At 58.0% G+C, this 13,815-nt stretch overlaps 1 protein-coding gene across 3 annotated transcripts in view; it reads left to right on the top strand.

The window, feature by feature from the left end:
* CHST8 (carbohydrate sulfotransferase 8) overlaps positions 1 to 7,585 on the top strand; it is a 128,564-nt gene extending 120,979 nt beyond the window's left edge. For all 3 annotated transcript variants that reach the window (XM_045442520.1, XM_045442521.1, XM_045442519.1), the window contains exons 3-4: positions 5,423 to 5,460; positions 6,016 to 7,585. In XM_045442520.1, the coding sequence (XP_045298476.1) occupies positions 5,423 to 5,460; positions 6,016 to 7,125 (1,148 nt within the window). In that variant the 3' untranslated portion in view covers positions 7,126 to 7,585. The remainder of the gene's footprint in view (positions 1 to 5,422; positions 5,461 to 6,015) is intronic.
* Positions 7,586 to 13,815: the final 6,230 nt, after the last annotated feature.

Raw genomic sequence — 13,815 nt, 5'->3', positions numbered from 1 at the left:
TCCTCCAGACTCTTTCTGCCCTGCCTCTAGAGTGCTCTTAAAGCCCCCTGAGGTCACATTACCCCCTGCTAGGGGTTGAACTGTGTCGCCTCCCCCAAATTATGTTGAAGTCCCAAACCCTGGGACCAGTGAATATGACCTTATAGAGCCCTTGCAGATGCGATCAAGTTAAGATGAGGTCATTAGGGTGGGTTCTAATTCAAAATGACTGGTGTCCTTTGAAGAAGAAGAAAAGTGACAGGCACACACAATGGAAGATGGGGGCAGAGGCTGGTTTTCAGTGGCCACAAGCCAGGGAGCGTCTGGGGCTGCCAAGAGCTAGAAGAGGCTGTGGAGGGAACACAGCCCTGCTGACACTTCCATTTCAGACATATAGCCTCCAGAACTGTGAGAGAATTGTGTTTGTTATTTTAAGCCACCCAGTTTGGTGGTGCTTTGTTACCGCAAGCCCTAAGAAATTATTATAGCCCTTGTGACAGTTAATTTTGTGTCAACTTGACCAGGCTGCCGTGCCCCGATGTTTGGTCAAACACCAGTCTAGATGTTGCTGTGAAGCTGTGTTTTTAGACGTAGTGGATATTTAAGTCGGTAGACTTAGAGTAAAGCAGGTTACCCATAATGTGGGTGGGCCTCGTCTAATCAGTTGAAGGCCTTAAGAGAAAAGACTGAGGGCCTCCAAGGAGGAGAGAATTCTGCCTCCAGGGGACCCTCAGACTCGTCCTACGACATTGACTCTTCCCTGCCTCTCCAGCCTGCAGATTTTAGTCTTGCCAGCCCCCACAATTGCATGAGCCAATTCCTTAAAATAAACCCCCCGCATATATATGGCCTGGCCACGGAGGACGAATTGAGCCCCTCATTCAGAGCCCTTCTGTACTTCCTGCGGAGCGGGGCCTGGCAGTTCCCTCAGGGCTTTCTCCCCTGATCCCAATGAGCAGCACACCCTCCTGGCTCAGTTTCTCCTGCCAGCATCCCTGCCTCACTCCTTGTGGCTCATCACCACTGCGTGAGGACCCGAACGCTGCCGGGCCCTGCCGGCTGCCCCACGGCACAGAGACCTTTCTCACGGCACATGTGTTCAGTGCGGGAGCTTCTGTGAACAGCAGAGCAGGGCAACACTGTTCATCTGGCAGACACGCCTGCCAGGAGTCTGGGATGGGACCGAAGCTTGGACTCTGTATCTCATACATGGGGGGAAACAAGATGCAGTGGGGGCCTCGTTTCCAGTGTCTTCCCTGGCTCAGGCCAGCCTGAAAGCCCTGGGAGTTTCCTGGCCTGTTGGGCAGCAGAAGTGGACCTGTGGGTGGACAGAACAGATGATGGTGGCCACGCAGGCACAGCCACCAGAAGATCCAGGGTACATAGTTCGATGTAGCTCTGAGGATGCAAGGACCACAGGTCTGAGACTGCACAGAGCAGGGACTGTGGACTCACACCCATGCCCCAGGGCCCTGCTGGCCCCTTCCGTTCTCCCATCTGTTTCCCTTTGCAGGTCTGACTCCTTTGGGGCAGCCCTGTCTGCCCCCAGGCCGCAGCGTTCAGGGTAGCAGGACCCTCTCCCCACTTATCAGGACCTGGGACTGAGATTTGAGCAGCCAGAATAGCAGTCGCTGTCCTCAGACGTGGTCAACCAAGGGTTCATGTGGCACTTCCAGCCCTTTCCAGGGACTCGGATCCTGTTTTAACTCACATCAGTGTCGCCGGTCTACACAGCCTGACCCTCTGTGGGTCCTGGGCAGCAGAGATTAGGGCTTTAGAATTGAACCCAGCAGGTCTCTCTCCTGTGACTCGGACGGAAGGAGGCAGCAGCCCATGTGACCATGAAGCCCCCTCCGCAGCTCTGCCCCAGACCCAGGCTTCACAGCCTAATTATAAGAAACTGGGCACATACACCATCATCAGCCTCTGCCTCCCCTTGGCAGGTAACAGCAAGCTTTCAGCCAAACACTCAGAGGAAAACCCTCAGCCAATGAAGAGTTCACAGTGTGGAGCCCACTTGGCAGTCTCAATAACTCACGCCTTGTTTATTCTCACCAATGCTCACTCTTACCGTACAGCCTGTGTTTCAACCGCTCGGCAAATGTCATCTGTCCAGAAAGAGAAAGTGGTTGTTTTTTTCTCACCGTGCAGGGTATGAAGCTCCCTTACAGATTGTTAACATTATGTTGAAAGGAGAAGACAGGTAACTCAGACGCTGAACGTGGAGCATGTACATGACCGGCCTTGGGATTCCTCTGCCGCAGGGTGGGGTGAGGGAGACCGCGGAGGTATGCGGCAACACTGGTGACATCAAATGGAAAAGGAGGCTAGGGGTTGTGGCTTGTGTTGCTCAGCAAGCCCACTGTTTTTATCTGATTGCATGTCCATTCGAGGGCTTGGGAGGGGCTGGTGGTGGTTATATTGAAGCCAAGCGCCGCCGCCCCCCCCCACCCCGGCATAAGTCCCCCCCCCGGCACTGAGTCTGGTGGCTCCTGGTGGCAATACCTTCTTCGTGGGTGCAGCAGACGTAGGACCCTTAGCTCTCCTTCCCTGGTCACTCCACAGAGCTGTCCAGTGTCCTGAATGCAGCCCACTGTGGGGTATGCAGACCCCAGCCTCAAGGCACCCAAGGCCTACACTTGCTCAGAGCTAGGGGTGATCTTTGTTTTGGCTTTTATCCAAGCAGTGCATGGAAGAGTGGCTTCTTCCACAGGAAAAGTAGGGCCAGTGGGCCCCTGGCAGGGGGCAGAGCCTGTTACATTTCCTTCATTAACTTCCTGTCTTTCTTCCAAAATGGCATATGGGAGAGGGTCAGTCTTTGCCAAGTGAGCTGCGGTAAGTTGAAAGGTTGAGAACATACAGCTTGTGGCAAACTCGGGCTCCACATAAGATCTGTTGTTGGGTTTTCCACAAGACAGTTATTCTTTTCAAAGGGGACAGTTGCAACCGAGTTGGCTTTATTGGGTAAAAGTGGCCAAGAGGTCAGGGACTCCCCCAGACCGGGGCTCCGTCCAGCAGGAATGTTCTCTCCAGCCTTCAAGTGGGCCAACCTCGAAAACCCCCTTGAGGCTCAGCACCCTTCTGTCCAGTCTGCACAGACAAAATGGGACAGGTCCCACAGCCCACCGCCCTCCAGGCTGTGAGGACAGGGCCAGCGGGAGATCACAGCTGTGAGGGCTGACATCTCCATAAGCACATCCTTGTCCAGCTCCACCGGCTGGCAGGGTGCCTTTTGAGAGTGGCTTTTGAGTCCCACTCTTGGCCAAATCTGGCATGACTCATTTGCTCTAGAAAAGGAATATAAATAAGTGCCACCATACCTTGACGAGTTGACAGGATTGACAAGCAGAGTAAATTCCCGTATCTGAGACTCTGAGGAGGAGAGGTGATTTAGCAGAGCCAGCTGCCGTCACCAGAAGAAAATAATTAAGGAAACCCAGCAGTGTGGAGGAAAACTGAACGTGCAGTGAGTCCCTTTTGGTGAAGAGACCTGTGATCACTGGCTGCAGGAGGAAACCTGCGTGTGTCAGAAAGAAAGGAGCTGGAGAAGCTCAGGCTGGAATGAGGCAGAGAAGGGTAGGGGCGGGGGGAGGGGGGCTGGCAGGAGGGAAGTATGCTCTGGGATGAGAAGGGGACCCTGGTGAGGGACTCAATGTGAAAAGACTCCTGTCTCAGGGTCAAGTACCCACTGCTTGCATCCCATGCCCGAAGGGGTGCAGCCAGTTCTATGTGGAGCTCCCCCTCAGCCTCCGTGGAAGAGTCTGGAAGCCCTGTTTCAGGGCTCCCCCACCTGTACACACATATTGCCCATAAGCTTGGAGATGCCCAGGAAGGTACGGACACTCTGTCCTCTGCCCAGGCAAGGGCACACCCCTGTTCCCAGCCCAAAGGGATCAAAGAAAAGTATTGCAACAAAAGAAACATGCAGCGTGCCCACGTTCCACCTTTGTGCCACGTTTGGAACTTGAAGAAGTTCCCAGTAGGCCCCGGGAATGTCGGCTTTCCAGCCCAGGGGTGACCTCACGTCCCCACCTCCTCGGTAGCTAGTGAATGAAGGGGACGTGTAGGCACATCCTCAGACTGACCAGTATGAGGTCAGGGTCATAGCAGTGGCTGAACCCGTAAGACTGGACCTCATGGAGAAATCGGCAGAGTCCCTGGGTCAGGGACAGAGGACCTGGATATCCTCTCAGCAGCTGGGCTGCAGCCACTGGACCTATACCATGTATACAGAGACGGCAGGACCCCCATGGGGCCCCATGCTGGGCGCCCAGCACATCTCGCACACACAGCCCAGCAGCAGCCGGAACTCGGTCAGGTGTGCCCCATCGTGCCAACTGGAAGTTCAAGTCTTCGCTTGTTTAAAGGGTGGCTGGTTCTGATTGTGACTGTGGCCTTTGGCAAAGCCTCAGAGTAGAAACCGCCGCTTCCGTGGCACCAGAGCTGGAAAAGCCCTGATGTCTCCGTGGCCAGGCAGGGATGGGGGAAGGAGGCCGAGACTCCGAAATAAGTTCCCCCAAAGGAAATCCTCTTGTTTCCCTAGGACCTCCTCCAAAACAAACCAGAGTGTGAAGCAGAATCATCTTCTCTGACCAAAGGTTCACTTCCCCAGAGCCTGTTATCCCGGTGACTTTGGCCTCAGCGAAGCTCAAGGGAAGGGGGGGGGGGACATTGCAGAGTGTGGTCAGCAATGCACTGATCTATCTGTCTGCATCTTCCTCCAGTGCCAAGTGCTTGCCGGACAATCACTCCACGCCTGGGCTCTGCTCAGCCCTTTGGGGGAGACCAGCGTGAGCAGGAGGTGGCCAGCTCACATCAGAGCCCCAGGGCCAGCCGAGTTGGCCAAAATCTCGAAGTAGATGCCTAGGTTAGAGGACTCCCCAGAGCCAGTGGGGAGGCACATCCAAGGGAAGGCATGTGTTCCACTCCCAGGCCTGTGTGTGCAAAAGTGTGGGTGTATGTGGGATTCCGAGTACAGAAGCTCCACATAGACTAGATCGAGGGCTGGCCAACGCATAGAGAGGATGGGCAGAGCTTTCTGAAGGGTCCTTTCCCCATGGCTTAATGATAGCGTGAGGTTGTGTGGGGGTGCGGGGCAGTGCTATGAGATTCCTGGCTGTTCCACTGAGCAGATGTGTGGACACACCTGGGCAGGGCACCTTTCGAGACCTTCCAGGTCACATTGGGAGGTAAGATACGAGAGGTCATCAGCTTGGGAGCCTGTGGGACCACATCTTTCTGCACCCTCATTTTCCATGTGGGTAGAGGAGTGGAGGGACACTCACATTGAGCCATGCCTGCTCCTCTCTGCCCCCCTGAATTGCCTTTTCGCAGATCCCACCCCCAGTGCCCTGCAGCCCGCGTGTCCAGCATCAAGAGCCCGTGAGCAGGTCCTTGGGAGCCACATGGTACTTCTGCTAATATTGTCCTCTCTGCTTTTCAGGAATAAAGTTCAGCATCAGGCCACAGCAGCCCTACAACGTGAGTTCTGAGAGTCAGATAAATCTCAGCACCGGCAGCCTGGGGAAAGTTGGGGAGGGCAGGGGAGAACACTGGGAGGTCATGTTGAATTCATTCTTGGAAAGAAAAATGCGTCCGGTCCTTCCCAGGGGCCTTGGGAACAAAGCCCACAGCTTTGGCCCCATGAATTTCCCTTTCCTGTCGGATGGCAGCTTTGGACTTGTGCTAATAGAGGCAGTAAATTTGCGCCAGCCTCCTCAGGCCTCCGGCTCCCGCCGGCTCGCCTCGCCAGGTGCAGGTTCCTGGGAGGCCTGCGCCATCTCGTGGCTGAAAAGATACCTGCACCTCTGCCTCAAGACCATGGCCAGCTAGGGGTGGGGGGTCTTTGGGGACCGGACCTAGGCTCAGACCAGAGGGGTCAAATCCCACAGGGTCAGCTAGTCTCTTCCTTCACCCGGAATAAACTCAGGCCACAGAGGGGGCAGGGACCCCGGCCACTGTGAGCGTCTGACCTGTGTGACCCGCAGCGCCCAGCTGCCGTGTCCACCCTGATAACCATTTCTCTTCTTGACTCAGGATCTCCCACCAGGCAGTTCCCGGGATGGTGACTTGAAGGCCCCTACGGAGAAGGTCACCCGAGACTTGTCCAGCCGGGCCCCAAGGGGCCTCAACCTGCTGGTACCCGACCGGCCTCGAGCCCCCCGAAACACGGGGGCCCGTCTGCGACCCCGGCAGCGCCGCCGGCGGCTGCTCATCAAGAAGACGCCCGCTGCTGCAGCAGCCGTCCCGGCCAACGGCTCGGCCGGTGCCTTTGTGCGGCCGGCGCCCTGGGCCGCGGCCGGCCACTGGGTCACCCTGCAGCGGAGCCAGCAGGAGCGCAAGCGGGTGATGCGCGAGGCGTGCGCCAAGTACCGGGCGAGCAGCAGCCGCAGGGCGGTCACGCCCCGTCACGTGTCCCGCCTCTTCGTGGAGGACCGCCACCGGGTGCTGTACTGCGAGGTGCCCAAGGCGGGCTGCTCCAACTGGAAGCGGGTGCTCATGGTGATGGCCGGGCTGGCCTCGTCCACCGCGGACATCCAGCACAACACCGTGCACTACGGCGGCGCCCTCCGGCGGCTGGACACCTTCGACCGCCAGGGCATCCTGCACCGCCTCAGCACCTACACCAAGATGCTCTTTGTCCGCGAGCCCTTCGAGAGGCTGGTCTCCGCCTTCCGCGACAAGTTCGAGCATCCCAACAGCTACTACCACCCTGTCTTCGGCAAGGCCATCCTGGCCCGGTACCGGGCCAACGCCTCTCGCGAGGCGCTGCGGACGGGCTCCGGCGTGCGCTTCCCCGAGTTCGTCCAGTACCTGCTGGACGTGCACCGGCCCGTGGGCATGGACATCCACTGGGACCACGTCAGCCGGCTCTGCAGCCCCTGCCTCATCGACTATGACTTCGTGGGCAAGTTTGAGAGCATGGAGGAGGACGCCAACTTCTTCCTGAGCCTCATCCGGGCGCCGCGGAACCTGACCTTCCCCCAGTTCAAAGACCGGCACTCGCAGGAGGCCCGGACCACGGCCCAGATCACCCACCAGTACTTCACCCAGCTCTCGGCCCTGCAGAGACAACGCACCTACGACTTCTACTACATGGACTACCTGATGTTCAACTACTCCAAGCCCTTTGCAGACCTGTACTGATGGGCGGGGCCCGCGGCCACCCACCTGTCCGCGCGGGCATCCCACTCTCCGTGGTCCCTCACCCGAGAGCTGACACGTACCCGGAGCAACAGGGCTCTGCGGATGTGAGGAGCCGTGGCTGCTCCGTGCCGCTGGCCCGAGGTGGAGGACAGAGGCCCGGGCCTCGGGTGGGGACTCTGGCCCTTGTTCCATACCCACTTTCTCACTCCTCGGCTGAGGAAGATGCCGGGGGCTGAGCAGGACCCCAGGAGTCCTAGCTGCATAGGCCTAGCTCGGCCAAGAGTCAGGATGACCAGGGAATTCTGAGGCCCTGAGGACGAGGGCCCCAGCGGTAAGGGATTTCCTGCAGTCCCTTAGCCATTGCCTTGTACCAAACCACGTGGTTTGCAGCTTTTCTATGACCCAGGGGGGAGGTTCCCTCAGAATGAGGTTCCAAATAAAGCACATGGTTTCCAGAGTAGCAGTGTCTACACTTTGTGTTGGCATGGGAACACACGGACCCTTCCCCAAGCTGTGGGGGCTCTGTCTCCCTCCCCAGGACAGCCTGAGCCGGGCACCCGCAAGCCCCGCCCAGGGGAGCCCAGGGTGGGAGTGGCCTGTGCGAGAGGGGAGCTCCCGTTCACCTGCCACTCAGGCTCCTGAGGCCAAGACAGGGTTCTCTGTTGTCAGTACCAGCACATTCATCCTGAAAGGAGAAAATAGACCTATCCCTGTGGCGGCCCACTGGGGTCCCTTCTCGTTACTTTGTGGGGGCCCCCTGAGGACGGCCAGAGCTCTCTGGGCAAACCGCTGGGGTCAGCGGGGTGCTGCACAGGGGTCTCAGGGGGCGTGGCATTTCCGGTGGGGATCGATGCTATCCCTCTCCCTAAGCAGGGCTTTACCTCTGTCATCTGCAGACCCCCATGACCTTGGCCTTGGCCCCTGGCTCCACTCACCTGACAAGGCCACCTTAGAGCTTTCAGGACTGCCCACCCCTGAGGGACCACATTCTGGGGGAGGAGCAGGAGAAGCCCACAGGGGAGCGGGGGACGTCTCCCAAAGTATATATTTTCACACACAGAAGTGGCTCTGAGATGGTCAAAAGCCAGGTGATTCTTGAAAGGTCTCAAAGTGTGTTGGAGCTTTGAGTGCGGCTGTGGCCGTTCCTGTTGGGGGTCTCGTCTGTAATGGAAACTGCTGCCTATTTGTAAAGGTCTGTCTGTCTGCTTCCAGGTCCCATCTCTCTGTCAGTCGCATGCCCTTCTGACTCTCTCTGTGGGTCTCTTTGCGGATCTCCCCAGGAGAGTGCTCTCAATCGGTTCCCATTTGCTGGGGGAGAGGCTGCTGGGGCCCAGGAGGAGGGGACATGCTGGTGTCTGCTGCTCCCTCCTTGGAAACTTAAAAAAGTAGGACAAGGAACTGAGGTTGCCTCCCACCTGCTTGGGGTCACATGCCTCCAGGAACCCTGAGCAGGGTGAGTGCCCCCTACCAGGTTCCAGCGGGAGGGGCTGGCCATCTGGCGGGAGGAACTCACAGAGGTGAGAAGGAGGCTGTGGTCAGGGCCCGAGGGGCTCTTGGGTATGGAAGTGGGGAGACGGATGGATGCCTAGGGGCTCAGAGAGCCAGAGAGGCTATCCTGTACCTCTGCCAAGGCCAGGTCAGTGTGAGAGGAGGCAGGCAGGGAAGGAAAAGGGAGATGGAAGTCACCACGCGAAGCTAGTGTCTCTGGTCGTGGACGCATCTGGTGAAGCCTAAGGCAGTGTCACCATGTCATCTGATCAGCAAAGGGAACTTCTGGGAGCCTGAAGGACACTTCACTCATGGCTGCTGCTTGGAGACTATTCGGGTTGTCATGGGACCATCCCCCCATGGTGTGTGTGCGTGTGTGTGTATGTGTGTGTGAGAGAGAGAGAGAGAGAGAGAGAGAGAGAGGAAGGGAGGGAGGGAGGGAAGAATGTGTGTGGGAAATGGAAGCAAAAAAAGACGTCTTGACTCCTGAAGAGTCAGAGACAACCAGGCCTGAGTTGGGCAGATGTACACACACAACACATCCATCCAAGAGGGGCTTTCCTTCTGGGTGGTGACAAAGAAGCCAGCCAATGATCATGACCACTTGGCCCCCAGCATGACCTCCAACTGTAGGCCAGAGGCCTGAGCCCCGAGACCTCCCCTACCTCCACCGAGGTGGTGTTGAACCTCAACGCCTCCGGCCCCCAACCCCAGACTCAAGCTTCATGTAGCCTGAGGACTTGAGGACAACACATGAATAAGTGTGGGTGTGAGTGTGTGTGGGTGTTTGGGTGGGTGGGCAGTGGAGTAGAGTGCTTCCCCCCCGGGACCTGTGAGCCGCAGAAACCCTGGAGTCCCCTGGAGGGGGGATGTGATGTCCAGCCAGGGGGTCAGGTGGGAGATTCGGGCACCACTGGCCTCTGCGATGTGGCCAGACCTTCCCCCCTGCCCACATCCCCACAGGCTTGGCTACACACACAGGGGCCCGGGACAGACATGGTCAGGTGTAGATGGAGAGTCTTCCAGCACCCACGTCCCCTCCCAGGCCTTTGCCAACTTCATCCTCTGGGTTGAGCCCATTGGTGGGGCTGGGAGCCCCAGGAGAAACCCAGGGCCAGGAGGTGGCCTGCCCTCACTCCCCCAACTCCTCGGCCTTTTTTCTCTGGGGAACACCCATGGCTGATCACGGGGATTTCCTCCCGGTGTCTCCGCACCACCCCAGAACTGGGCACCAGGGGCTGAGGGAGACCATGGACCCCAGAATGGACCCCGTAATCTCCAGGAGCTGGGGGCAGGTGGTGTGGGGCTGAACAGGGCTGGAATAACGCTGCCCCCATCTCTGGGGGCCCATGCTGATGGTATAGTGATGCTGAAGAATGGACACACACCCTGGAGTAGACTCACAGAAGCCTCGCCTGGGGAGGGGAGAGGATGAAAGGTGTTAGCTTGGCTGCTCTGGCTGGAGGGATCCACTGCTCAGGCTTGGGGGGGGGGGGGGAGTAGGGAAGGGTCAGTTGAAGGCAGAGGTGGGGGCAGGGGAAGAGAGCATGGAGAGTCCTGAGCTCTGCTCCATCCCGTTGGCCTGGCCCGGCCTGGAGGTGAGGCCTGCTTGCTGCGCCCCGACTTCACGGGGCCCAGAAGGGCCTTTTTGCACTGGAGTCCCCGCTGTGAGGCGGCAGCAGAGGGTACCCAGGAGTCTGGCTGGGCTGGGGCCACTTGCGAACAGATGCTTCTGTCCTCGCCCTCGCCTGTGGGCCTGCCTCCTGAAGCAAAGGGGGAGACAGTAGGCTGCAGGGCTGCTCCCCAAAGCACATGAAACCTAGGGCAAGTGGCAAGGGTCACAGGTCAGAAGTGAGTCGTTCCAACCCAGGGGTGCCTAGGGCCTGCCAGCCTGACTCAAGCCCCATGGTGGGCCAGGCTGTGCTGGCCTCTCCCATAAGTGCCCGATCTACCCCTCCCAGCACCCCTGACAATATGCGCGCCTCGCCCTACTTTATAGGTAAGGAGCTGAAGCACAGAGAGGTTGTCAGAACTGCAGAGCGCCAGGACCCGGAGCTGGGATCCCACCCACGCGGTGGGGCTGGGACCCCTCTTGTGCCATCACCGCGCCCCCAGCTCCCACGACTGTGCGGTATCGGGTTGGGCGCTGGGATGTCGCCGGTTTCCGCCGGCAAGGCAGCACTCGGCCACAAGGGGACGCTAAGTCCTCGCTCTTGAGCAGCGGCCCGGGCTTCCCCAGCCCGCCCACGAGGTGGCAGCAAAGCTCCGACCGCGCAGCTCTGGGCGCGGTGCGCGGTGGCGAATCCCTCACCGCCGCCGGAGACCCGGTCCCCGGCCTGCCCACCCCCCCCACCCCCACCCCCCACCCCCGATTGGCCCGTCTTCTGCCCTTTCTCCTTCCATGGAGTCATGGGGGTCCTGCCTCCCCAGATATCTCTGGGCAGACCCCAAAGGCCACTTCCAGAGGACCCACCGGCCCTAACTCCAAGTCCGAAAACAGGCCCAGTCCCCCCACCCCGCACCCAGCCCACCTCACATGGGCCTAATGGGGCTGGAAGGTCCCGGGACTCTCTAGAAAAGACAGACACAGGGAGGACGCAGAGCATGGAAGGGCCACGTGTCACCAGGGGTGAGGAGGGAGCTTCCACTGCCCTTGCTGGGTCCACTCTTGTCTCTGGCGACAGGCTTAGACTGGGAGTGGATCCTGACCTGCCTCAGGACCTGTAACACTGCCTCACTCCCCCGGCAAACCCCACCCCAGCCAGCGCCCCCCTCCAACCTGACCACCACACTGCAGGAGCAAACAACCTGACCACCACAACAGTCAGGAGCACAAACGACACGGGCCCGTTAGCAACCTGCTGTGTTCGTTCTCCCACTGTCCTCAAGGGTGACCTCAGCACGCATATGTGACACGCTCATGCAGGCATGTCCCTGCACACACACATACCCATCCTCGTGAATACACACGCACACAGAGATACGGAGGCACACACACATGAAGATGCACACATGCTTGTGAACTCACACCTACACACACACACAGACCCGGGTGCACATGGACACAGACACACGTCCACACACTGACACAGACACGGAGAAAGGTGCACAGCTAATGGCGTGCCTCTCGCGTGCCTCTCCTTCCTGAAAGGAACAGGAGGGACCAGAAAGGCCTTCACTGTCCTCCGTTGTATTTTTGCTCCCTGTGTCTGGCTCTCCTTCCCGCCCTGTCGGAGCCCCCACTCACTCTTGCATCCGAGCCCTTTGTCTCTCCTTCAAAGACGTTGCTCACACACTCACCCCTCCTTCCCTATCAACAACCCATCTTTAAAAAAGAAAAAGCCAGGGGCGCCTGGGTGGCTCCATGGGTTAAGCATCAGACTCTTGATTTCAGCTCATGTCATGATCTCATGGTTCGTGAGTTCAAGCCCCCACATCAGCCTCTGTGCTGATGGTGCTGAGCCTGCTTGGGATTCTCTCTCCTCTTTCTGCCCCTCCCCAACTTGTGCTGTCTCTCGAAATAAATAAATAAACTTTAAAAAAACATTTTAAAAAGAAAGGAAAAAGCCACAGCCCTACATCCCCTCCAGCTCTTGCCCTGTTTCTGTTACCTCCTGCCCTACAAAATGTATCCGGCTGCCCCATGCCTCCACTGGCCTTTTGCTCTTGAACCAGCTGTGGTCTACCTTCTGGTCCCACCACCCGTGGAAAGAAATGGCCCACTTCCGCGTCTTCAATTCTCCCACCTTCTGAATTCTACATTCTGTCTACATACGTCCTGGATGAGCTCAGCAGTCTCACACTTGTATGATCCCTGACCTCCAGACCCCCATGGCCAGCAGCCCGGCCCTCGCCTCTATTGGCAAGTGTAAGGGCACATCCCTCCGAGCCCTGAAATTCTCTCCTGCAGGCCTCCCCAGCCCCAGGCTTCCTGTCTCAGCCCTCCACCCCCGCATCAGCCTGGACTCTTCCCTTCACACTCGTTCTCTCTGCCCCCCAAGTCCTGAGTCCACGGGTTGCCTTCCCCCTCCAATGCTGTCGTCTTAACCCAAGCCACTGACATCTCCTTCCTAGGCTCCTGAAGCAGAAACAAACAATTATGGTATTCACTGGTTTACGAGGAGCTGCTCTAAGCATTATATACCTATTAGTTTACTTAATCCTTACTACAACCCTGTAAGGTAGATGCAATCATTATCCTTCTCCATTTTTACAGATGAGGAAACTGAGACACAGAGAGGTTGAGGCACTTGCCCAAGCCCACACAGCTATTAAGAGGATGTTCCAGGATTCGAACCCTGGCAGTTTGGCCCTGGTGTCCACCAATGTGCCCTCCTGCTTTTTGTGCAGCGTGGAGGTCAGAGCTCGGCTCTCCTAGAACTATGTGGTGGGTGGAGGGAGGCGGACAGAGATGGTGGCCCAAGGGATCTAGACTGGACAAAGAGGAAGGGCTGCTGGGCACAGGGAAGGTGGGAGTTGGGAATCTGTGAAATTGGAGATGATGCGGCTTCCTGTGGCAACGAGGGCCGACCGTGGCCGGGGATGGGGGTCGGTGGCTGGCCAGGATGGGCAGAGGGAAAGGTTACTGGACAGAGATGACCTCAGTTCCAGAACTGGCAGACAAGTCATGTCCCACAGACATACCCCCTTCGCCTCCTCGGGGGTCCGAAGATGCCATCATCCTACACCCGTGTTGCCACCCAACTCACTCAGATCACGCCTGTCGCCTGGAGCAGCCTGTGTCTGCCCGACTGTTCCCCTTAAGTGTCTGTATCTACCTGACTGGCTCAGCCCATCTGTCTGAGGACGTGGTGATGCCAGGGCCACAAGTCAGGCCTCCCCTTGGGGTACAGAGCCTGGGAGCCGGGGATGAGGGGGTGGAAACCCGGGCTGCTGATGCTGGAAGTTGTTCGCGGGGAGACCTGGGTGCGCAAAGGGCAGGTCCCACAGACCCAGGGGAAGGAGAGAACCCAGGGGTGCAGGGTAGGCAGGGAGGGCCAGTGCAGGCCAGCAGGGAAAGCTACATTCTTACTCTGCAAGCCCATGTTCTGAATTTTACTTTTCCTTTTATTTATTTCTTCTTCTTAAATCCTGTTTCTCTCCCTGAGGCATCTAATCTATTATTTAACATTGGATTGTACGATTGAAACTCCCAGGCAAATTGAAAATTATTTGTGTTTGAGGTTTCAGGCATGAGGCGGA

The sequence above is a fragment of the Leopardus geoffroyi genome, chromosome E2 (assembly GCF_018350155.1).
Source record: "Leopardus geoffroyi isolate Oge1 chromosome E2, O.geoffroyi_Oge1_pat1.0, whole genome shotgun sequence".
NCBI classification, from domain to species: Eukaryota; Metazoa; Chordata; class Mammalia; order Carnivora; family Felidae; genus Leopardus; species Leopardus geoffroyi.
This window is presented reverse-complemented; position numbering and strand designations above follow the sequence as displayed.